At 40.8% G+C, this 26,816-nt stretch overlaps 1 protein-coding gene across 7 annotated transcripts in view; it reads left to right on the forward strand.

Annotated features, from left to right (window-relative positions):
- pard3ab (par-3 family cell polarity regulator alpha, b) overlaps window positions 1-26,816 on the forward strand; it is a 289,056-nt gene that overhangs the window by 196,389 nt on the left and 65,851 nt on the right. For 6 of the 7 annotated variants that reach the window (XM_033651213.2, XM_033651215.2, XM_033651214.2 and 3 more), the window contains 3 exons: window positions 7,819-8,049; window positions 9,098-9,341; window positions 19,858-19,986. In XM_033651213.2, coding sequence (XP_033507104.2) covers window positions 7,819-8,049; window positions 9,098-9,341; window positions 19,858-19,986 — 604 coding nt within the window. The remainder of the gene's footprint in view (window positions 1-7,818; window positions 8,050-9,097; window positions 9,342-19,857; window positions 19,987-26,816) is intronic. The other variant, XM_033651220.2, reaches the window with a different exon arrangement.

Genomic DNA, 26,816 nt, shown 5'->3' on the forward strand with positions numbered 1-26,816 from the left:
TTTTATGTTGAACTTAAAGCCCCTAGGAGATAGGATTCATTCAGAGTGTTGCTGTTTTATGATGTAATACCACATGATATATTATTATCCGTTCACATGGAGTACATAAAAGCTGGTATTGAAATAATGGAGTCTGTTACCAGAACACGCAAAAGAGGGAAGATATGAAATTATCTGCACTTGAATGGCTCTCATAGCAAATTCTGTAAAATGTACATTTTCACAGTTTATGCAATCAGTGCAACACGAGTCATATCGAACGTACCGCTCTGCTGCTCTGACAAATACTGTTTTCATTCACAGTTTTTCTGTGATCATTTCGACTTTGCTGTTCTTTTAAGCAGCTGTCAATAAATTGCAATGCTTGACAACAGCAGAAGTTCAAAATAAAAAGCATACTAGGAAAGGGGAAGATTATGCATGCCTTATGAGCTGCTGAAAGGTTTTTTAATTTGAAATACATTTGCAGGAAGTGTCAAGTTAAATTGACAGTAACTTAACAGTGATTAAAAAGAACGGCGAAGTAGCAAAACTAGCATTAATGAGTGCAATAAAATGGTTGTTAATATTATTAAGAGAAAATCTGCAGCAGAGTAAAGTGTATAGTAGTAATATGTCATACTGATAGAATTACATCCTGCCTACTAACCCTAAACCTAGAAATACTGATGTAGAATTAAACATTATGCTTGCCAAGACAACTGGAAAACATAGAGAAAGTTGAGTTTGTGTGAATAACAAACAGCTTTGAAAGCAAATGAATATAGTAACAATACATTTTATCAAAATGTTAATGAGCGTGCCTGCAAATTTGGGGAAATTAGAAATAAAAAGCAAAATTTTAACTGTACTCCTTTCCTTTTTTGTACTGGGGGTCTGATTCTGGACCATTCCGACCTCCTGCTGGATCAGCAAACTTTCTGTTGCTGCCGTCTCTCAAGCTGCTCTCCTCTTTGCAAGTGGTCAGTTCAATGTCTGCCCATTTAGCATGTGTTAGCACAACAGCAGCAGCTGTTAAACCATCAGAACAAACTTAATGCGACACCGAAATGGCTCAACTTTACTGTTTAATCCATTAATTACCTCTAGGTAACTGTAGCCTTTTGATGCTAACAGTTAGCCTTGACACTGTTGAGTGCAGCATATTTGACGGCGTTGGCAGTTCAGCCTGCTGAGATGCCAACCAAATGTTTGAAAGTATGGCTATGCTTCAGGCCAGTCCATTCACATTATGGTTATCCAATGAAGTACTCTTTTGGTATTGTTATTACTTTAAGGGTACTGGTGTTGGCACAGGTACTTGGTCAAAAAAACTTAAACCCCTCTGTCCCAGGTCCATCATATCATCTCTGATCTTTCTTTGCAGCCCATTTTTTTCTTCATTTAAGATATAAACAGACTAGTGTTTATTTTTTGATGATACATTATAAACCTTTAGGGAACACTTGTAGCTGCTGAGGTGATCCAGAGTAAGAAAATATGTTTGTGCCGAGAACTATAAATGAACTGCAACCTGTCTCTGTGGCTTTGTAGAATGAATCGATTCATAATGGGTACAGGACGTGACACAAATTGTACAGGAACAACAATGACAGACTTTATATTGCACATATTGATTTACAAATACAAATTCAGTGGATAACTTGCTGTTGTGATTCAGACGGTTTATCCACCGCTCTGCTCTTTATGCATTTGTGTAGTGGTCCCAGTGTTTGGTGTTGTGCTCTTGACAAGACAAATTTGTCAGACTGCAGAGTGAAGACTCGCACTCCTCGCCACAGTTTGAGGTCGCTGCCGAACATGGTTGTGAAAGCAGTCGGGTGACTACAGATTTGATTTTCTCCCTTTTGCCTCAGATGCGGCTGTAGCACTAATTGTTTTGTGTGTGAGTGTGTTGGGAGTGTACACGTGTGTGCGAGGAGAGGGACAGCAGAAAAAGCACTCTGTCCTTGGTTAAGGCAGCGACCTGACAGCGAGTCATCCGTCATTGTCAAGTCTTGTGTATTTTCACTGTCGCCTCGACTGAATAGAAGGCCTGCCTCTGATATCAGCAACTTGGACAAAAGAACGGACCTGGCTGAAGGAAGACGTGTAGAGAGGAAGAAAAAGAGAGATGAGAGGTTTAGAGTGTGAGATGGAAGCTGTCTTGGTAACTTGCAGATATGGCTGTGAACTCTTACTACATAATAGTGTGAGAATGGAGGCACAGAGAAAGTGGCAAGAGGATAGAAAGAGGTTTGGTAGAAAAGCAAAAATGGATACTTTGTTAAGTATTGTAATACTTTCACTGAAACCTTTTAACAGTGTGTGGGCAGAAAGGAAATGAAGAGATTGTTTCCAGCTTTCTGTCATGTTACGATATCATGAGTCGGCAAGGATTAGGTGTATCTGCCAAATGGTGGTAACAGATGAGTCAGCTGTATGATTGCATAATGTGACAACAAGTAGGAAAAGTTAACAAGTCAAAATCGATCAAGTCCCCATACCTAAATGACAAAATATGTAGTTTGTCAGAGCCATGTTAAATTAACCTTATGTCAGTAACAGCAATGATTCTTTGATCTGCTATGTATAAGGTTAAGGCCTGGTTAAGTTTAGGCAACCCAGTCTGTTCAGTTAAGGGTATTGGAAGATCATGGTCATGGTTAAACGAAACATTGACTCTTAGTAGGAGACAAAATTCCATGTCGGTCACACTTTGCATGCATCATAATGTCATGCGGCCTTCACTTTGGCTTTTAGGAGTGGACAGTCAAAATTTGCACAATCACAAAAAATGATGAGTTTGGAAAATCGACCTGTTTAATAATGGTTAAAAGTCTGGCCCTGTTCAAACGATCTAAAGCGCATGGTCTGAAGTGGATGGCACAAGTGCATTAAGAATGTGTCCAACTTCATTTTTGCTAGTTTAACGCCGCATAGTTTGGGTACAGTGTAAGGTGCACGGGGCAAAGGGGTTGTGTTTAGTTCCTTAATTAATCATAGGTGTGTTGTGGGTGTAACATGAACTCCAACAATCAGAGTGTCACCTCCCATTCCCTTTAAAAGCCAGGTGTGCCTGTACCTGTTACATGATATTTACATAGTGGATTTGGCAAATTGGAGAAACTGTGGTTTGTTACAATTTAGAGAACATAATTAATATCTCTCCTCATTAATGATGTATTATTTCACCCACCTGTTACCCATTTGTGCATCCCTTTTTTGTGTAAGCAGGATGTACAGACATTGTATGTAGACACATCTGAATATCTGAATAATGCTTCCTTAATTAGCAGGAAAATAGGAAATACTGCACCATTCTGACCTTAAACCAGGCTTTTGGTCAATGATGCAGTGGCTTTCAGCTGCCTCAAAATATCAATACACCACACCTCATTTAAAGAACTACACTCACGGGCACGTAGAGGAGTCAAAGTACATTTGCTACTTACACAATGTGGGCGCTGGCTTTTAAAATGACAGCTGGGTGACTCACAATTTGGATTAGTTGGCCGAGTTTTCAGTTAAGTCATTTCAGCACCACTGGTGGTGGCTGTTAGGTGCTAACTGACTGACTGAACAGTTATACGGACCAGTAGTGGCACATATTATCTCAATTACAAAACTTTCTTTCCATCTGACGCTTAATAAGAAGCTAGTTTTATCACTGCTGTGGCATTTTTAACTTGTCTCCAATCAAGCCCATGAAAAAATGTGCACATGATGTGAGAGCACTTGTTTCTGTTGATAATCAAGTTTCCTTCACTGCAAATCATTGAATGATCTTTAGTTAAGTTCCATTGTGTTGTCTGAATCAAACTGATCTGATTATTACATTGAAATTCTTAAATCACACACAAACTCATCACACTGGCAGATATTTAGGGTACAGATACTGATTTATAATTGCTTTTCGGGTTTATATTTAATGTGAACATTATGAGAAAAGAAGGTATGTTTGTAGTTTGGAGTTTAGTACCCATTCAGTTTCCCCTAATGTTTTGGCCTAATAGATTTCACCCTGTTTATTTATGCGTGCAAGGTTTATTTTCACTTTGTGGGCCCCTGGTGTCACTTTACCAATATTTAAAAAAAGATCCCTACTCCCCAGTTAGTCTAAATGATCCATGGTCCATTTCCCAAAGCCAAAACACAACCAGCCTGCTGAAACCAAAGACTGTGACAGCTCTGAGAGATGGGATAGAGTAGCCATCGCCTCTCGAGCTGTGATTGGATGAGAGGTTTATTGACACAGGCCGCTGCCACATGTTGGACAAGGACACTTCAACGATGCAAGACAATACAGGACTGTTGGCAATGTCTTTTTTGTTTTTTGATATATCATAAATCCCTGTGAGAAAGTGTCCCATTGGTGATCCCTGTAAAGTTCACATTATGAGTCCATTTAAATTCATTTGGGGACGTGGTAAATATTTCCTGCAGTTAATTATCCGCTATTCCTGAAAAAAGGATTCAGTGATATCGTTTGTGGATTAGTGTTGCTTAGTAGATGGGGAGTGACCCTTAAAATAGCAGCGATGTGAAACACAATACTGACTTCCAGTTAGATATCATCATTACACTGATGAATTGACATTTTTAGTAAAATAAAAGATTGTTACCAAAAGAAAAAGTTTGAAAAACTGGATCCAGAATTGGCACAGCCTGGGCCAACATGTTAATTAAGATAAAAGCCAACAACTGCAAATGTGTTAAGATTTGGAGGACACTATTATTGTGTCAAAATGTTATTTGACTGACAAACAACGTGACTCGTTGTTACATTTTGTGGTAATGTGTCACTCTTGCAGACACAAAACACCCCATTTTGGACAACCAACTTCAGTTACCATCCTTTCTCGTCACATAGTGAACTGTATAGAGATGATAGAGGCAGTGAAATCAAATGATAGGTGATTCCCTCCATGCAGACTGAATCAATAGCCGTTCTGTTGCCAGTTCCAGGTGTGTCTGGTGTCGACACCAATCTGACCCCTCCGTGTTCCAGCTGCAGCACGACTGCTCTGTATTTGTTATTGTAAGCCTGTCACTGCTTAACTTGGTAGGATCGTGTTTATCTGCAGATGAGTAGGGGTGTCACTCTGTCCAAACACACTGACACAGATTACTCTGAACTGACTGACTGGTTGCCAGATTTGAAAATAATCCATTTAGCTGTCTTTTTACATTTCTGTCAGACACTGTATGTGAGCTGTGGTGTTTTATGTCAAAAAAGAAATGGCAAAAATGTACACATGCTTACTTTTTATCATGTGATATGAGACTGGATATCATAAAAGTGTTGTCTTCTCCTGGCTTTAAAGGCTGCATTACACTAAGTGTTGTCATTTTCTGAATTTACCAGGCTATTCCAGCCGTATATTTGCTTTTACCTTCTCACCAATAGTCAACCCCACATACTGGATCAAATATATGGTGATATTTGATTTTCTCCACACAAGCCAGCCCTATTAAAGTAGTTCATTCCAAATGTCCTAACTACACTCTCTGTGGCCACGTGGGCCTGACACAGATCCGTGTTTCACCAAAACCTCATCACCAGGTTATTTGAAAGTCTTTCAAAAAGAAAACAAGTTTTTCATGTATGTGACTAAATGCCATTTGTCAGATCTCCAACACAGTATAAATGATCCTTTTTCTTTTTTTTTTTTTTTTTTTTGGTAAGGCCGCCACTGAAGTGTGACTGTAGTGAATGGCGCCGGGCAAAGCCTTTAAATAAAGTGGGTGTGCAGCGTGAAAAGCCTATCAGCCCGGCTCTCAGTGAGACGTTAAGGGAACAGGACAGGCTGATGAGAATGAATGGGAGGCCGCCAACCCACTCGCTTGTTCACTCTGCATGTATTCAATTTTCCATTTCTATTTTTTCTTCTCCGTCTTTCTTCTTTTTTTCGGTCAGTCTCACTGTAAACAAGAAGCTTGGCAATTTTTTTTTTCGCTTGCTTCCAGACTATTTGGGATTATTCTACAACCCTGGCAGGTCATTTGAATAAATTTCAATATATTTCACCCTAATTGATTGTAAGAGCATTTTACTTTGTCTCAAGAAAGCCAAGTACATTATGCTTAGAGTAATAATTTAAATCACAAAAAAGCAGGCAATACAGTAAACATGATGTGACTGAGTCCCTTTGCCCTCACTGAAGACACTAATCTATGAAAATGGGTCACAAATATATAATTTATCGACACTGTAGCAAAAGTTTGACTTTTCCTGTCTCCTCCTTCCTTCTTCAACTCTCGTTTTGCTTCTCATGTTATTTTGTTCCTCTCTTCCTCTGTCACTCCTTTCTTCCCTATCTCTCTCTTTCATTCACTCTCCTCTGTCGTGGCACCACATGTTAATCTGTCAGGCCATGTGTATTTTGCAGCCCTCTGCTCCAAGTGACACCACCCAGGAGATTAGGACTTTCCTATTTGCCTTCATACCTCCTCACCTTATCTTCTTGCATTTATTTGCCACCGTACACATTCTCAGCCTGTGAAAGGTGCCATATGGGAACAAAAATTATGCCCGCACCACTGTACAAATAGTCTTAGTTTAATTAAACTGTCATGTTTCTCCTATTTTGCTGATGGTTATTTTCATTCAGAGCCACATCTTGTAATGAAATTCGTAGTCAGTCAGGAGGAATGTTACACAAACACACACTAATACACACAATTGATCAGTTTCCTTCTTGCTTAAACAAACAGTATCCAGGTTTAAATATGCTGTTGTTAGAGTTGCTTACTGGTCCTCTGAGGCTATAAGCACGTTAAGGTAGACGAGGCATTTCTCATTTACTCATGAGGAATGGGATGCTCCATCATAGCATTACTTGGAACACTAATAGGCGTGTATGTCATTACTGATACATAGCTGGTTTATGCAATGGTTTTGATGCTCACCGGCTTCTGTGTTGTTGCCATCACACTTACGTCACGTATTATAATAGCATTTTCAGTGGACGGTCACCTCGAGGGTCACGGTGAGGTTGACTGGAGCGAGTCCCAGAATCCACCACAAAAATAAAAATGTACTCAAATGATTCAACGGTGCAGTCTCTGAGGTCAAACTTGGACAGCTCTAGTTGTTGGTCATTTGGAATTGGCAGGAAGTGGCCTGTTTTTGAAATATGTGTCACATTGCTTCGTCAGCTTTTGTGCTTAAACAAAAAAAAAAAAAACTCTCTCATCCTCTCAATTCATCCTCTTAAATCATCCTGTGTAGTCATATTGTAACATAACTCTCATGATAATGTTGCTTCTCTTGCACTGCATCATCCTTTATCCTTGAGAGTGTTTTAGACACAGCCAAGGTCAATGTGTGCATATTGATTGTGACCAGATTGTGTTCTTTATTACCGCACCAAAGAAGTGATTAAGAAGTGTGGAAGGTTGTGTAAAAACAGAATAAAATCAAGATGGATGTGAATCTAGATTTAAGCTTTTTGTAATAGGAATATTAGAATAGATTAGAAAGCTGATGATAAATAAGACCGCATATTGGGATAACCTTTCACTGTAATTAGATGCGTGCAGTGGTACACACTTCCAATACTTTTTACAGCATTGTTGCTGAAGTACCGCTGCACATATTTTTGCTTTATTCCCAAGAGGAATTGCCTGAGAAAAATTAGATTTGCCTCTCTTCTCTGCTGTTAAAGTTAATAAGAATGACCTGATAGTCAGCTGAGAATGGTGTAGAATAGAAATGACTGACTCTGGCCTTTAGATACTACAGGATACGGTACTAAGATAGAATCACCTTTGTAGACTCGATGTGTCAGGTGAAAACTTTATTTTTCCTACAGTACCTCTGTATCCTTCCATCAGGTTCTTCCACAAAAGATGTTGGACCATCGCTAGGCTTGAAGAAGTCCAGCTCCCTCGAGAGCCTCCAGACGGCTGTTGCTGAGGTAACCCTCAACGGGGACCTTCCCTTCCACCGGCCACGCCCCCGCATCATCAGGGGGCGGGGCTGCAACGAGAGCTTCAGAGCAGCCATCGACAAATCCTATGACCGACCAGCTGCGACGGAAGAAGACGATGAGGGCATGGAGACATGTAAGATATCCACCATTTGCATATCGGCCGACAGTTAACAAGACTGTTCTGTTTCTGAAATATCACAGGTTTGAGCCGACAGCAGCCATAATTTCACAGGAGTCCTGTCGATGTCCTTCAACAGGGAACTTCAAACCTCAGTCACTGTATAACCTCTGGAGCATGTCTGAAATGAGAAATTGTACAATGGCACCTCTTTGACATTGCATTATGGGTTACTGAGATGACATTAACACAGCAATGGTGATCAATAACAATGATATTGAAACTGATAATGTGTCAGCCACTAAAACGAATGTAGCTTCGATATTCATGCATGGGAGTGACAGCATTCTGACTAATGCTCAATACGCGGCAGCTGATTTTATCACTGCTTGTGGCAATGGCATATCGCTGACTCAGGGTGTTACCAGCTACTGCATTAGATATCACATGCGTCACACTGTCAATGTGAGGCATCTTGAAGAGGATGAGTTTCAAACACAGATTATCCTCCTCAGGTCTTTGTCATCCTCTTCTTCTCTTTCATTTAAGTCTTACTGTATGTCCCCATAACATTAAATAAAAATGGAAAACGAAGGTATATTTCTTATCAAAAATGAAACCATTTAAACAGTTGAATTCTGTAGTCCTTTATATCAATTTTACAGCCCAGATAATCTGATGTGTCCTGTCTAAAGAGAATCTCATATTTTGCTGGAATAACGTGCCATAGTACCATCAAACTGTAATCCATGAATTGCGTTCCTCCATTTTTATAAGAGTCTGTGTCTAATGGTATTTAATGATCACTATCTCATTGTAGAACAGCTCCTCAGTCACTTGTAATATGTAATTAAATTGCATTAGGCTCCTCTTGGCACTTAGGAGGTATAATTGCACATTTATGAGTCTTATAGATTTTCATTTATTAGGCTTATGGATTTTCATATGTGTAACAGTTCTACTTAAAATTACACTACCTGTTCATTGGTTAAAAAGAACGTGTTCTCCATTTTCCTCCGCGTTTCTTTCTATGTCCCTCTTTTATGTCTTTCCCGCTCTTCAGTGGAGGAGGACACAGAGGAGAGTTCGCGATCGGGGAGAGACTCGGTGTCCACGGTGGCCGACCAGACCCCGCTGTCCGGCTCCGAGAAACCCCTGGTCAATGGCACTAATAGAACCAAAGAGGAGAAGAAGAAAGACAAAGAGAAGGCGGGGAAGGAGAAGAAGAAGCAGCAGGAGGGAGGGAAGGAGAAAGAAAAGGGGAAACCCAAGAAGGGCATGCTGAAAGGACTCGGGGACATGTTCAGGTAAGACTGTAAAATACCTGACCAGCCTGTTACAAAGCGACACACACCCTCATCGAATTGTACCCACATCAGTTTAATTACGTTCTTTAAAGTATTTCTTTATGTCTAATGTCAAAATTTAATTTAAGCATTTGTAATTAACACCAACAGGTAGCAACAGTCACATCCAGCAGACCTGTTAGTGAGTCTCCTTTACGGTGGAAGACCCAGTGTCTTGCTCAAATGCATTTTGGTCGTAGATTTTACTTCATGGTTCAGTTTTACTTTTTCACTCCCTGGCAGACTTTTCTTGATAGTATTTGGACTTAATTACATTATTTTTGTTATTATCGGCCCATGCACAATGTTAGCACAAAACTTACCTAAACTATATAAAAACATACACGCTGAATTAGAGATCAGGCGAGGAGTGGGATGCGATCAATAGCAGTCCATCTAACCAAGACACACTGATCAATACCTACTGCAAACAGCTGATACATCCTCTTTGAGTGACCCCTTAAATTATCAGATTGGTACATCTGTTAACACATGGACAACCAGTAAAATTCTTTAAAAAGACATAACATTTCACCGCACTTTCAGGCAACTTGTACCTGAAAGAGCTTTATGATTTATTGCGTGAGTGAAACAGATGAACAGGACAGGTCTGAGCTGTGGAGCTACAACACTAAAGAGTGTGGGGAAACACTAATAAGACTCCAGGCAACTTGACCTTTGTGGTTTATTTTCCTGTTATTAATTCTGTCTCAAACATTTTACCTGTCAAACAATCCCTTACAGCTAAACTGACAGAAATTCTCTCCTACATACATACACACACACAACCTATTAGTGGATACTCTATACATTTCCTCCCCTTTCTCTATCCCCATTACCTTCGGTGTCTGGGCCATTCGGTCTGTCCTCCCTTCATCTGATTGGTTGGAAGGCCTCAGGGGCTGGCCGGTAATATATCTGTATATCATATTAGCCAAAGTGGCGGTGACAGGGAAGGGAAAACAGTGACTCTTGTCTGAGAGAGGAATGTAATGAGGTCTACAGGGATGGAGAGGAAGAGAAAGAAAGAAAAGATGGAGGAAAGGGAGGTACAGTTTGGTACAATGGGTGGTGAAAGAAAAACAAAATAATATTGTTGGAAGAAGAAACTGAATAACATAGACTGATAGAGACTGGCTTAATACCTTGTAAGGCAAAGAGTGATGCATAGAGTGGGCTGGAGAAGGCTTTCAACCATCAGTTTAAACCAGGGTTATATTTAACCCCTAAAGTTTATTCCTGACTCTGTAAAGAGCAATTTCAAATAATAATCTCAACTTAAGGTTTGCTTACCAGCTTTATTTAGGGTTTTCAGCTCCATCTCACAGTCTTCATTAGCAAATGAAATTATCTCAGTTGTCAGGTGATTATGTCAAATATGTGGCGTGCTCTGTCTAAATCAGTGGGATGTCACAACAACTCATTTCTCAAATTTGAAGTTATGTCATCATCTCAGTTGTTAGTCATGAGGGGTTTTGTTTGATTCTTTAAATAAACATAGTCCTGACTTCCAGAATATCAAACTCTTGTCAACAAATTCAGACAATAAATACAATCTTGAAGCCTGTAAAGGCATGATGACAAGCCAGCAGCGAACACTTGTCAACCGCCCTCCCTTATTTCATTCGTCAGATGGACTGAAGTCTACCAAAATAAACAATATTTTCCCATCTTCCTGCACCATTTTACTGGGTATGTTTGTTTTTGATACCCTGCTGGCTACAAAAAAAGTTTCCCCAGCTTCTCTCTGTTTTTCACTCTGGGACAGCCCCTGGGATACAGCGTGCACTCCCAGTTTACAAGGCCAATGCGCTTTGTCATATATCTTTGCAGCCATGGTAGAACCTGCTGCTACTTGCTATCAACAAGTCAATCACTGACGAATGTAGCCAGTCAGTTACCGTTACAGACGGTGTATGGAATGGGTAGTTTGGCAGCATGTGAGCAGACTTTTTCTTGTGTTCGGTGACAGTCATTATGTAATGTGATGTGTTTTGTTCAGTATGTGGAGTGTAAAAGCAATACTAATACCCTCAGTAAGCTAAAAATGTCCTTTTTCCACCAGTGTATGAAACCCAAAATATGTTTACAGGTCAGTGTAACTGAAAATGAGCAAGTCACATATTGGAAAGGTCAGTGGAAGACAATTGAGTCATCCTCATGACAGCTGAAAGCTACAGACTAAGCCACCAAGTGGACCTTAAGTTTTTATCAAACTGTCATCTTTAATGTCAATTTATAAAACATTCACACACACCCCCAAAAAAAAGAAAAAGAAAAGACATTTTATCTTCTTCTGGTACTTAGTGTGTAACCAATAAAGTCTATGTATATATTTCACCCAAGACACCCTTGGTGTGAATCCCAGGTTGAACCTACAGTTACATCAACAATATGTCTAAACTGAACCTCAAAAAAAGTCAACATTCAGTGTCACTAATAAGTAAAAGTATGCAACCTCTATTTTCATGGCATCATCCTTTGAATACGTACTGTAACACTTTGTTAGATTTTCAGTGTATCTCCAAGATGGAAGTGTACTGTGTAAAGTAGGTAAAAGGGGAGAGCAGTGAATGAGCGTCTACAATAGAGAATGAGGGAGGACAGTAAGAGGGAACTTGTTTGTGAATGAGAGCCATGGGCTCGGCTGTCAGGAGCTCAAATTGAGCTGTTTGGCCCTCAGGGCCTCTGTAGGGTCGAAGCCAACAGAGCTCTGTGTCAAACAGGTGGGATCACTTCAAATGTCACTAGCTTACTTCTAGAGGAGAAGAGACTCATGGAACACTGTCAGGGCCACAAACACACACACACACACACACACACACACACACACACAAAGTAATCAGTGGGAGGCACATGGAAAATTACTGCAAACTCGTATATGCAGCCATCGTTCACCCTCATACACACACTGGAATAATTAGTACGGAACACACACATACATAGAGATATATATTGTACTCCCACAGACATCGGAGGACTCTATGACACGCACAAGCTGCACACACATGTCGAAATATTTTGAAATCCCCAATCCACACACTGCATACGCCTCTCAGTTTGCACACAAATCCACACCCATAGCGTGGTCACTAACAAACGCACACTGTTGTAATCCTCTGTCTTGTCACACACTAAAATTCAATTGTCCTTTTCTCCTCCCAGATGAGAATGCTTGTGTGCGTTGTCAAAACATCAGTGTTATGGCACTGTGATTGGCTCAATGTTGGCCACATCAGATTTGCTCCATTAAAACTCCGTCTGACTGCCTGTTTGATCCACACTCAGTGTTTACTAGCAGAGACAGCTGTGTGCTCCAAAATAATGATGTGAGATATACTTAACCCATCTGTAGGTCTAGTCTGAATCACATACTTAACTTAAAAGAATAATCAACAAAAGTGTTATTTCAGTGTTGAAACGGAACACTGGTGATTCATCTTTGCACATGAAAGCCTTTTCTCTTCTAAACACATGATTTAAGGTAAACAGAGAGACTCGTGTGGTGCTTGGAGGTCAGTTATCTCATAGGAATATTTAATTCGCTTGTCTTACACTTTTTTGTATCACGGCACATTGCACTCATGAAGGGAAAAAAACTAAAAAGCACCACACTTTGAAGCTCAAAACAGAATTAACAGTAGATCCAAAGACACACATCTTTGTAACACCCACATTGTTTGATTGACAGGTGATATGTGGGAGCTACAGTTTAGCAAACACCACAGCAGTGAGCACTTAGCAGCAAATATGTTACTGAAAAGGGAAAAAAAAAGTTGTCATAATTTGCATGTTTCACTTGTGTTGGTGTCAACATGTCATGATGAAACAGAATGCAAATGTGTGTGTGTTGGCCCAAACCACAGAGGGTGGATGTGTTGAGAACAACGTTACCGTTTTTATAGAGCGTATAAAAGTGCGGCTACCAACTGTGATGTGAGCAAGTTAGTTCCCCTGAGTGGCTTTACAGAACGTCAAGAGCTCCAAATGAGTGTCATGTGTTTGAGTGAGTGAGCGAGTGAGTGTGTGAGTGTGCGTGTGTGTGTGTGTGTGTGTGTGTGTGTGTGTGTGTGTGTGAGAGAGAGGAGAGTGAGTGAGTGATGCAGAAGTGTCAGGGAGCTTGTACTTTGATGTGTGTTTGCATGTAGGAGGGGTGGATCAGGAGTGGGAGGAGGCCTGTAGAAGTCAGAAGAGGTGTGTGTGTGTGCGCGCATGTGTGTGTGTGATCAACAGAGCTGCCACTGCCTGACCCTCTCATGTCTCGAAGGCCTCACACTCAGTCCCAATCAAAGCCTCATTACCATCAACCACTGCCAACAGAGCAGCCTGCCAACTCTGTATCCATCTCTCTCTCTTTCTCCCCCTCCCTCTCTTTCTCTCCCTCTCTCTATCACTTGGACTCAGAAGCAACACCCAGTCTGTTAGCTTGGCACCGACAAAGATGGTCGTTGCCCAGAAATTCGAGGGCTACGCTAATTTTGCAGTGGTTTTTGTGTGTGTGTGTGTGTGTTTGTGTGTGTGAGTGTGTTCTCGTCATGAACAAGTGAACAAGCCTGAACACAGAAAAGGCTCACGCTGTGACAAGCTTCATGATGTGTCGCACTAGAAGCACTGCAAGGCCTGGTTTTGTCCGTTCTCGGTTTCCTCACAATTTCACACTTGCATTTTTTTTAAGTAGAGGTTTGTCATGGATGGTGGGACAGTCATGCATCATGCTCCAATCAGGGGAACAGAATCAGACATGACGAGTTCAGATGCTAATAGTCACGGTTAACAGACTGCTGATAATGTTACATTCACCGTAACTTATTGCGTGTAGTTCCAGCTGTGCCTACAAATTAAGACTTGACTGACGGCTTTCATTACATTACATGCTCATTGCATGCTAAAGTGATTACTTTGCTATTCTTAGATCACACTAGTGGAGCAAAAATCTAAAGCTTGACCTGAGGGTGGCGCCAGAGGTAAGCTTATGTTGTTAATTAAAATAAAATACGTGGTATGGCAGCATTTTGGCTCAACTTTCATAAGTCCAGGATGGACTTGGCCATCCTCAAGTATACCTTGGCTTAGCTATTCCTTTGGCTAAATTCACATGTTAGCATAACCTTGGTAGCTAGGGATAGCATAATAGTGTGCTAATGGTAAAGTCTTAACACATTATGAGTTATGTTTAGTATAGAACTTTAAATGGGCCCAAAAAATTCACTTCTTTTTCCACTTTATTAGGTACACCTGTTTTACTGCTCGTTAACATGAATAGCTAATCAGCCAATCATATGGAAGCAACTCAGTGCATTTAAGCATGTAGACATGGTCAAGACAACCTGCTGATCAGAGTGGTTGTTGTTGCCAGACAGGCTGGTCTAAATTTTTCAGAAGCTGATCATCTACTGGGATTTTCACACACAACCATCTCTAGGGTTTACAGAGGATGGTCCAAAAAAAAGAAAATATCCAGTTCTCTGGGTGAAAATGCATTGTTGATGCCAGAGGTCAGAGGAGAATGGCCAGATTGGTTCAAGATGATAGACAGGCAACAGTTACTCAAATAACCACTCGTTACAACCAAGGTCTGCAGAAGACCGTCTCTGAATGAACAACACATCAAACCTTGAAGCAGGTGGGCTACAGCAGCAGAAGACCACACCAGGTGCCACTCCTGTCAGCTAAGAACAAGAAACTGAGGCTACACTTCGCATGGACTCACCAAAATCGGACAACAGAAGTTTGGAAAAATGTTGCCTGGTCTGATGAGTCTTGATTTCTGCTGCAACATTCAGATGGTAGGGTCAGAATTTAGTGTAAACAACATGAAAGCATGGATCCATCCTGCCTTGTATCAACGGTTCAGGCTGGTGTTGGTGGTGTAATGGTCCTGGATATTTTCTTGGCACACTTTGGGCCCCTTAGTACAATGAGTTCACTGTACTCCAATGGCCTCCACAGTCACCAGATCTCAATCCAATAGAGCAACTTTGGGATGTGGCAGAACAGGAGATCTGCATCATGGAAGTGCAGCCGACAAATCCGCAGCAACTCCGTGATCCTATCATGTCAGTACGGACCAAAATCTCTGAGGAGTGTTCCGCAGCGCCTTGTTGAATCTATGCTACATAGAGTTACAGCAGTTCTAAAGGCAAAATGTGGTCCAACCCGGTACTAGCAAGGTGTACCTAATAAAGTGGCCAGTGAGTGTAAGTCACAATACTATAGTATAATGTATATTGGGATTTATCACCTTTTTGCAACTTAAAATTATGTCCCAAAAGAAAAACTTTGTCAACATCTGTTTTATCTATTGAGAGTTTTTAGTCTGTTCATCTCACTTCAACCTGTTTGTGTGTATGTAGTGAACTGAAAAAGTGATTGATTTTATTATTCTAGTAATCTACCAAAGGTTTTTGTATTTATATCATTAAAAAAAATCACTACTTGATGTCTGTGTATGGATACAAGATCGCTGCGCAAATTATCGCAAACTTATATATATATATATATATATATATATATATATATATATATATATATAACTACTACTATATAAAACTACTTCTCCTTCTTCTCTTCCTCTTCTTTTAATAGTCTGTTGTCTGTTCTGCCTCTCGGGCTCTACAGGTTTGGCAGAACAGGTTGCCCCCCTTGGTGCATCTCCCTTTTTGAGCGCGAGTGGCGGTTCGTGCAGGGTGGTGTCACTACCGGGGATACAGAAGCAAACTCTGCCAGTCAAGTTGCTTTGTAGCCCCTCTGTCTTTTGTCCTTGTTTGCTGTACCTCTCTTGCATGCACTCTATCTCTCTCCCCCAGTTTTCTCTCTATCGCCTCCAAATCGCTCTTTCCCTCTTGATTCAGTTCAATACAACTCCTGCCATTTATGCATGAGAACTGCCAGCTTAATTTAAAAACCTGGTAAATTGGCGAGAACCCGACCTGATCAAGCCCGGGGAAATATGGAGAAATTACAGCTTGGGTCGGGTCGGGCCCATTTGGGCTCAGATGGAGAATCAAAGCTTTAGTTTAGTTTATGAAGTTGAGCTGATAATCCTCTAAGCATGCTAATTCACAAATAATAGCATGCTGACATGTTAGTATTTTATGTTTAGATTAATCACAAATCACAGCTAAGGTTGATGGCTACTCATTTTACTAGCTTTCTCAACTAGTATCACTCAATAACATGACATGGCAAATAAATTAGATACTCCTCTCTCAACAGTGACTTAGTAATACTTGGTGTCATGTCTGTCAAATGATGGTTTGAGGTAGCATCAACATTTCTGGATCATTTTTGACATTTTCATAGATGCAGTCATAGTGTGATCATATTTTAGTGACATTAATTCCTTACCTTATCCTAACTTTACTTTCTGATTTACCGGCTGCCCTGTGACATTTCGGCAGCGCTGCACATCCAATATGCCACCCAAAACTGCCCTAAACGCCACCAGACTTGTTTTCACTTTTTGTGCGGTTAAAGGGATTAGCAGTGACACATGGGTGATCTGCTGAATTGAATTAGCTGAATCCTTGACATTTTGAAGTTGTCTTTTCAAACCACAAAAAACCCGTCAAAGCCTCTTTATCGATGGCGTCGGGCTCACAAGATGAGGCGGGCCTCACTGTGCCTGGAATATAAGATTATTAAATGCCCCGGTGTCATGGTTAATACTCTGTCTCCGCTTCAAAGTTTTCCTATTCAGTCATAAATCTTCGTATATCTGTGTTTGTGGGTGTGTGTGTGACAAGGAGAGTAAAGCTGTCTTTTAAAGGGACTGTTAATGAAAGTTAGTGGTGTGGAGAAAGAAAGTGTCAACCGTCTCTTGCCGTGATAGATCACTCCCGCTCTTAGCATTAACGGCGAGCCGTCACTCTGAGCATTTCAGGCGGCCGCAGTTAAATTAATCAGGTAATGGACCTTAGTCTCAGCCCCCTCCATCCTTACTGCGGTTTCTCCTCCTCATTCTCATCCCTCGGTTTTCCTTAGTTTGTCTTTTGGACACTTGGGAGCCGCTTATCACCTCATTGCCACGACATATCGATATTATCTTTGGGTCACCACAGATGCATTTAATGCGGCCACACATTTCAATCAAAGACCATATGCCCTAGCGACTACACATTATGTATTGAATACAGAACCAAGTGACCAGAGTTCTTTGTTGGTTTGTGTGTCTTGGTGTGGATTTTGTGAGAATTGTTTGCCTTTATTTGAGACAGAATCTAACACAGGTCCCCAGCCAGACTTGAATCAGAGGTGTCTTTGACCCTTAGGCCACCAGAAGGCCACTTGGTGGTCTCCTGAAAAAGTTATGTTAAAAACAAAAAGGCTTGTTTTGTTAGTCATTGGATAAACTCCACACAGATTTATCCAGTCTGACAAATCCCCAGCACATGTGATGATGGAAAACCAGATTCAGCAGTAGCTGTCTACTGTTATGTCTGCTTTGCATATTTCTGTGAGATCTCCCAGATGCTGAACCTCTGGGTAGCATCTGTGTGGCGCATGCACTGGATGAGTGTTCACTCTGCTTGGCTCACATCGATGCCAAAGCAACGCAGGATGTGTTCTGCTCATGCTTCGTTTCCGTAGTTTTTTGGGCTTCGGCCCACGAGGCCACCACTGTGCTGCAAGTCAGACAATTTGTACATCAGGAATATTTTCTAACTTGGGTGGCATGAATGAAAAAAGCAACCACACACTCAAATTTGTGCAGAAATCTTAATAAATAAAGTAAGGTTTTGAGTCAGAGACCTTCAAGGCATAAACAAGTGAGTGCAGCAGTGTGAGAGGTCCAAAGGGCATCACTTGATTAGCCTGGATGCAAAACACCTGTGTCAATCTGTTGAGCTTGTGTGGCTAAACATCAAGGGAATTGTAGTCCTGAGTACATGAGATGAATTGCACAACAAGAGAGAGAAGCTTTGTGACTTTATCAACTTTAATTGCATAAAAATGTTGCTTTAGAATTTTTCCCAGACAATAAACACCACAAACAAGGCAGAATATGTTGTCTGGTCATGGAACAAATCAAACAAAGCTGTTAGTCATGGAATGCCCCGGCCAGTGGTAAATGTGCTGCCTTTTTTCATTCTCTTGGTTTCTCACACTGTGTCTTTAATTAAGTGTAATTTTCAGTCTGTCTTTGATTACACATACAAATCATTTCTTTATTCACTTCTTCCTCATTACTCTTTTTTCATTTTCCGATTCTTCCCGTTTCTTTGCTTCTGTCACACTCAGTATTGCGCACTTATTTTAGATTTTATTTCATTTTGCTTTCATCATATGTTTGTCTCACTTTCCCATTCGCTTTATCCTCTCACCTTTCTTCTCATTCAGTGTTGGGTTTTTTTTCTGTTTTGTTTCTCACACACCTACATACTCACACCACCGGGTTAGCTCTGCAGACTCATTGGCTTGTTTTTTTCTTTCTTTTTTTTTCATTGATTTACTTTATTTCTCTTGTTTTCAATTCTCTTTCTTCTGTGTTGCTCTCCATGCACACATTCGAACACCTCACATCTCAGTGTGTCTTTTTCTCTCTCTCTCTCTCTCTCTCTCTCTCTCTCTCTCTCTCTCTTAGTTACTCATTTTGTGGGCAGTTTACACTCTCTCTGTTTAATTCTTAAACACACAGACTCAGCTGTCGGGATTTTCACTTCTTTGGTTTGCGTTTGAACCCGTGACTTTCTCTTTCCCGAACATTCTTTAATCTCACTCTTTTTTCACTTTACTCTGTCTCTTTTTTTCAGTCACATTCTCACACGTGCACACGCACCTCTTGATGTTGTCTTTGTATTCTTCACCGTAGTTTAGTTTTCGCTCTCAATGTTTCATTCATTGAGTTCCTCTTGCACGTGTTCATTTTTTTCTCCCTTGTTCACTGGCTTCTGTCTCTTTCATTAATACACACACACACACACACACACCTCTTTGGTGTCTCTCAGCATGGTCTCTTTAGAAGTTGTAGATATTCTCTGCGGACCAATTTCCCTGTGAATAATCACAGAGGTTCATTGTGGAAGTGAGCACGGTGCCAAAGTCATTTCTTCAACAGGCTGCAGCTTTATACTGAGTCAATCAAGCTGAAATATCTCTGCAATGGCTTCTATTTCGTTAAGCGTCACTCCCTCCCTATGAATATAATTACTGCAAGGGGCCGCGTTGACGCCTTCTTCGTTTACCACTCCCCAACTTTAAACCAACCAAAATGGGTTTGAACTTGTGAGAATTACTTTTCAAATGGGTCATTTGAGGGCTTGATTGAATGTTAAGTCATACCTGTTTTTGTGATCCCAGACACACTGAAATATTTTCGGCCAGATCAGTTGACTCTGAGTTACTGTGAAGGGAATTGATCTGCTCGTGTAACTACACCAGTAACTTGGGAAGAATGATTGACAGCTAAAACAAAGAAATACAAAAATAGAGCTATTATTTTAGTTAATTGCAACTTTGAGCCTTTTTTGTGTTCCAGGTTCGGGAAGCACCGTAAGGATGAGCGGCCGGGGGAGAAGATGGATCGTAAAGGCTCCAGCAAGTGGAGGGCGGAGGAGACGCAGGTTTCAGATGAGGAGACGATGAAGATGAGGATGGAGCAGGAGAGGTAAGGTCTTCATGATGTAGCATCTGCTACTGTAAATGCTTTTAATTTTTCCTTTCCGCTAAGTGCTGCTGAAGTACATGTCCTTTTGTCCCTGGACACATGTGCTTTGCTACTTTGGGATCAAAGAGGGGGGAAATTGTCACAACTTTGCAGCTCTGTAGAAGTGAACCAAGTAATTGTAATAATCATATTCTCAAGGGGATCACTCACTATATTTTTAAGCTAAAAAAACATGTTTTAATTAGCCCTGATCATATTACAAATTGCAAATCCAAATTGAAATCTTCTAGGTCAACTCTCCTCCTTTGTCCCTCAAAAAAAAAAGGTTGTGGACTGAAAAAAGAATTTTAGTTGATGCTTGTGAGTGCTCTAGCACTGCCCCCTGCTTTGATTAACTTATCTATTTTCCCTTAATATCAGTTAATATACACTTTGTCAGCCCCCAACAAGAACAGACTCACTCAGATCACACACAAAGCTGCCAAGATCATCGGCCTCCCCACCCCCAATCTCTCAGACCTTAACAGCAAAGCCACTGCACGCAGAGCTCAGACCATTGCACAGGACCCCAGTCACCCCCTCAACCCACATTTCACACTGCTTGGTGTCCCCTGGAAAAAAATCAAATTCAACAATAGCTTCGTCCCCAAGGCCATCACAGAACTAAACAAAACTCAGAAACGGCAGTGACGTGTAAATGTGTAAATGTGTCTGTGTTATACTGTATGCTATGTGTTGAGAATCCATGTGTGTGTGGCAAATGTACGTATGTTGTATCTGTAGGGTATGTGTATATGTCGGGTTGGCACTCAAGATGTACCGAAGCGTGAAGAAAATTTTCCTAATAGGACAAATAAACTAATCTAATCTAATCTAATCTAAGTATTTCACAGTATTTGTTTTTGTTGAACATGTCATTCCAAAACCATGGTCATTAATCTGCTATAACAGCTTCAACTCTTCTGGGAAGGCTGCCCACAAGATTTTGGATCCAGGTTTGCAGGGATTTGTTCCCATTCAGCCACAGGGGCATTAGTAAGGTCCAACACTGATGCTGGGCGAAAGTGCCAGGCTTTGAGTTGGCATTCTAGGTTATCCCAAAGGTGTTGGATGGGGTTAAGGTCAGGGCTCTGTGCACCACACTCAAACAAAATATGTCTTAATGGACATTTTTTATGCTATAGGGGCATTGTCATGGTTGAACAAAAAAGGGTGTTCCCAAAACTGTTGTCACAATGTCGGAAGGGCACTATTGTATAGAACATCTGTGTATGCTGACGCACAAGAATTCCCTTAACTGCAAATAAAGGTCCTTGCCCAAACCATGAAAGCAAACTCTTACCAAAAGCATACAAATGGACACAGATGTACATATATTGCACTTACCTAGCAGCTCTGTCTGACTGTATATTGTACCACTGATACTTAGCAGCTTGATGAGCCCAATGAAACACTGGTAACAAGTGGTCTTGCAGGTCCTGACCACAGTTCAGGAAGTATTTTCAATCAAGCGTAATAATCAGTTCCCTCTTTTACATGTTAAAAAGACGTGGATGTGTTCCACTTTGTAATTGAACTCATTTTTTCCATCATCAGGATTTTAATGGTTTAATAAATGAAGAATTTGTGTAATGAAAAAAAAAAAAAAGAAAAGAGTAGATGGTTACACATAATTTCTGAGTCTTTTACTGTTATCAGGTGGGCGCCCGAAACCAAACAGCCCCAAGACAGCCAGTCTTTTTCTCTCTGCATCACTCTCTCCCTTTCCACACCAAACTAAATGTCAGACGGGCACCATGCCAGTTTTTTTGGGGCGGCGGTTTATAAATGCCAAGGCCATTACAGCCCTGCCAGCTAATTAATTCCCATGCTCTTGGTGTAGGGGCAGGAGTCATTACTCCCCCCAGTTGCTCGTTATGAAAATTTGGTTTGTAATTCTTTCTTTACGCCTGCAGAGCAGATAGTCCAATAATATGATAATAGCCTAGTCTTTATTTTTAATTGGCATAAGGTTAACGCAAATGCCACGTCAGATGATTTGGTTGTTACGCTGCGTGTCGTTAAAAGTTCAGTATGGTCCTTTTGTATGTTAATCCAATGCGTGGCTTTTCTGTTATTTCTTTTGCTCAAATGTCAAAGTCACATGCATTTATTATCATGATGGAGTTTCAAACACTAAAATCTATTCAGGACTACTTTTGTGGTATTTCTAAAATACAGGTCCAAGGGTGACAGATAGCATGCACCCTTTCATTCAGATTAACACAGATGCCACATCACAGTACATAACCCCTGTGTATTTACTTGTATATTTGTGGATGCTATTCTGAATACTCTTTCTTTTTGAATCCTTAAAAAATGTGAAGCTTTCAAACCTTGAAACATTGCACAATTTTCCAAGACCATGTTTTCTTTCCCTTTTTGTCATAGTGAATGCTGGATATATTATTTACATATGAATCAACCCTTCAGCGCCACAGAATGTAAAAACATTGATTAAATGTAGATATGTCAGTTTTGGTTAGTTGTGTTTTTGAAAGCTTAACACCCATTAACCAGCAACAAACCGGTTAATTTTTCAGATAAAAGCGCATAATGACATGACATACAAGAGATGCTTTCCTTTTAGTTTGGTGCACCATTGGTATAGTTAGCTTTAGCACCACCCTTCAAAGCACTGTTCATGTAGAGGTGGTGAAATTTTAATGTTTTGTCTTAAATGTCTTGCCCTTTTATTTTATTTTCTGTTGTTGGCTTTGCTAGCAGCTGACAGACAGCCGGCTAGCTGTGCTAACACACTGAAACATAGTGCCCACCGCACACCACCGGGACTGAGTGGAAGCTAGCTAGCAGCGCTGCTCATTCGGCAGTTACCGCTGGTATTAACATATGTTAGCACTACTAGCCATACTAACACTGCTGATGGTGCTAGAAGAGCTAACAATGAATTAAGCCATTTACTCAGTGGGGCGACCTTGGGACAGACCAATGGGTGGCACAGTTTTTCAATCTCTGAATAACGGCTTGCTAGCGAAGTGCAGAGCAGCCAAGGCTGGCTAAAAAGTGTAGCATGAGTACTTTATTAGCTTTGTTCTTAATATGGTAAAGTGTAGTGCCAGTTCTACTACTAAACTGAAGAGTAGCAAAATTAACCTACAGACTAACTTGCGTAACTGGTCAAAAACATTCTCAGCATTTCACTTATTAATGGTTAAACACTGACATCCCTAATTGAATGCTCTCTGTAGCTGCTGCATGCTATAGTATGTGATTTAATAATATTTGTAAGTAATACGGCTGCCTCTCATTAAAAGTAGAAGTGGAAGTATACAGAGTATTTCCACTTATTTCTTCAGATTTATCTTCAAGACTCTGAGGGAGTTAAGAAATGGGTGTGCCAGTCTTTTTTTGCATGTATTTGTTCTTGTGTTTGGTAGTGTGTACTGGTTTTGCTGTATATAATGCCCAGGGCAAGAAAGAGCTAAGGGAAATCAGGCAAAATGGTATATGAGGAACAAAAATCAGCCAAATTAAGGTCTGTGCAGAAACTATCTTGGGATTGTCTGACAGAAGTTCAATGCATTAATTATTTTGCTCAGCGTTTGGTGTTTGACTCACTGCAACCAGGCGTAACCCCCTCCCACCTTAAAAAAAAGCACAAGCACGCTTCATGTTTGTATTTAACCACTAGCAGAGATACGCTGGTATTGACGAGGAGATCCCACTGAGGATGTGGAAGACTGTGGTTGCTTCGGTGTTAAACAATGATCCAGTTAGCTGTGTTTCACCGAGCTGCTCTCTCAAGGTTCAGCCGGGAGCTTCGGCACCTCGCTGCAGAACGCTTATTGATTGGCCGCTGCCAGAGGCTATGGTTAATCCAGCTGTGATCGACTAAATGGATGGATTTCCTCACAGGTTTAAGTCTCAGACCCCAGTGGACTCCAACCCCAAGCCAGACAAACAAATCGAGACTGACAGTTCAGACAGCACACTGACTTGCGTGGGGAAATGTATGGTTTTCAGACAAACACATTCCTTGAAATATGAATTTAGATGATTAGTTTTAGACTTCAGGTCAAGACTAATAATGAAAATGATTTTACTCTAGCTAAGAGATCTAAAACACTTTGCTTTCTACAATGCAACATAGCAGACACTACAAGGTGTTCTACCTGGCATGTGTAATTGCATGTAATTGCATGTATTTGATTGGCCAACACAGCAGCCATATATCGCCAAAAATGTCCTTTCCTCTTAACATTGCTTGTGACTGTATCAGTCAGTGTATGCCTTTAGTCAATGTTTTAAGAGTCCTCTGTCCAAAAGGTCAAAGATGAATCTATACAGCAGACAGGTTGCTGTTTATCACGTTATTTGTCCCAGTGAACTTCCCTTAACCTGGACATTTAGTCAGTACGACTACATCTCGCTAAAGATCTTTCTTTAGCAAAAAATCTTGCAGTACTCTCCTTGCCTAACAAGTGCGTCAGAGTTGGCCAAAGCTACTTGTCGCCATATCATAAAACATTTCCAAATATCCAATGTTATCAATCCAAAAGGACTCTCAGCCTCTCAGCAGCCATCTTATCCCGCTGGACCTTCTCCTTTCATGTACTTCCTGCCTTTCACCGTGGTCTATCAGTTGTGTCAGCACTACCGCTAAGAGGAAGGTTTATTACACTGTGGGTACAATAGCACATAATGGACTATTGTTCTGGCTTGATGTGGTAGAAAGGTCACTCGTCAAACACATTTCTTCCACCATAATGTCCCATCCTGCCATTTCTATACCCTTTTATCTGCTGTCCCCCTCTCTCTCTCTCTCTGCCATGCATTCTTTTTGTTCAACCTCTGACTCTTTTCCTACCTCTCCCGTTGCTTTTTTATATCATTTACCCTTCACGCTGAGAGTATTTTCGTCCCTCATCAAGGTTAGCCGTTCGAGAGAAAGCAGGGTTTTCCTTGGGTAAATATTTTGGGACTGAAAGGGCAATGATTAGGCCAAGTGTGGTTTTCCTTCCTGTCCAATTTCAATCAGCGTAATTGTACTTGTGCAATTATACATTTTTAGCAACATTGCTTTTTAAGTGCTTGTCATGTTTACATAGATGGAGGCCAAGATTTTATCTTAAGGGAATGCAGCTGTAGTCATCCTTGGTTCACAGCAGTTAGCCCAGTGGCCACCCAGTTTCACTGTTAAAGAATTATCAGAGACATCCATAGAAACCTCTTCAGGAGCATAAAATACTACTTCACCATACATAAACTGATCTAAATACTATTTTATTCCCCTAAAATATGGTCTACTAAATATGACACATTTAGCTGTTAACTTTTGCGGCAACCAACTTTGTCTGCTTATGTGGGGAGTGAATGAAAAATGTTAATGGCTAACCAGGCTAGTGATAAATAGAAGGGTTTGTGTATTGACATTTTGAAGTAAATGTGACAATGGATGACAACAATGTAAGCCTACAGGATGTTTGTTTGATACTTAAAACATGGAATTTGGCTTAGTATACCTTTATTTCTTTTCTATCTTCTTGGTTCTGAAAATTCTTATTGACTGGGAAGTAATCATAATCGCAGTTCACGCAGTATCACATAAAAAACTCTAGGACTTCTAGTGCAGAAAAGATTTGTAAATCAACTGATAATTTCAGTAGTCCATCAGTGTCATTTGTCAAGCAAAGATTTCGCGACCAGCATCTCAAAAGTGACGTTTTGGTGCTTTTCCCTAAGATAAGATAAGGTTTTAATGATCCCACGTTGAGAATTTTAGAATGCATTATTGTAAATGAAATATCTTTGAGCGCTGGGTTGTTGGTTGAACAATTTGAAGAGGTCAATGAACAATGCAATTAATCGAAAAAATAATCAACAGACTAATGGACAATGGAAATAATCACACTTAAGCTGAGCATATACTGTACAAGTTTTCAGAACTGTTTTGACCCCACAAATGTAGATTGCTGTCTTTGCACTTTGTCCAACGCTTCAGCTTTTAAGAACTGAGATTGTGTCCTCTCACACACCACAACTGGTTCAAAGCTGCATCCTTCCTCACTCAGAAACTGGCCCCATTGACCCGTCCAGTGCCTCGTTATGGGAAGGGGCTGCACGGAGAAGGCCAGGCGCTGGATTGGTATGTCTGGCCTTATCTTATCAGCCGCTGCGCCTGTGTATACAATCAGTAGCTGCTCCCACTTCTGCTGCTGCTGCCGCTGCTTTCTCTGATGGAAAACACTGTTTTTCCTCTGGGTTTAAAGATAGATCCCTCAAGGGCCCTGCTTCCTTCTGCGCTATTAGATAATTGCTGAGTCCACAACTAGTACTGACACAGCTTGCAAGTCCACAAGCTTTCATGTGACATGGGTTAAGTTGTTAAAATAAGTGCACATTTTGCTAAAAAGATTGTTACCCCTTTCCAGGTTCAGTGGGGAGCTGTTAAAGCCATCAAGTTCATTAGGAGCCTCATTTTTAGTCAATTATTTCCACCCATTTATCTCTGTTTTTTTTTTTTTTTTTTAATCCACATTTTGCACCTTCCCTCCAATGGGGAGCCCTCCTTATTAGACTTATTGTTTTATTATGCACAGCATGCAAATTTTCTGGAGGAAGCGTTTCAGATTTTAGCCCGCTGAGTGTTCAGTGAAGTTGCACCCCCTACCTCGTCACTGCGTCTGTCCCATTCTCTTTCCCACTGCCATTAAAAAGGGGCCTGGAGAAAAGAGAGCAGTATGATAATTGGTAGTTGTAAAGCTCTGATAATTGGCAAGGCTGTAATTATGGGGCTGCGCGATAGGTAGTCCCCCTGCTGTAGAAAATGA

Source organism: Epinephelus lanceolatus, chromosome 12, assembly GCF_041903045.1.
Source record: "Epinephelus lanceolatus isolate andai-2023 chromosome 12, ASM4190304v1, whole genome shotgun sequence".
Taxonomy (NCBI): Eukaryota; Metazoa; Chordata; class Actinopteri; order Perciformes; family Serranidae; genus Epinephelus; species Epinephelus lanceolatus.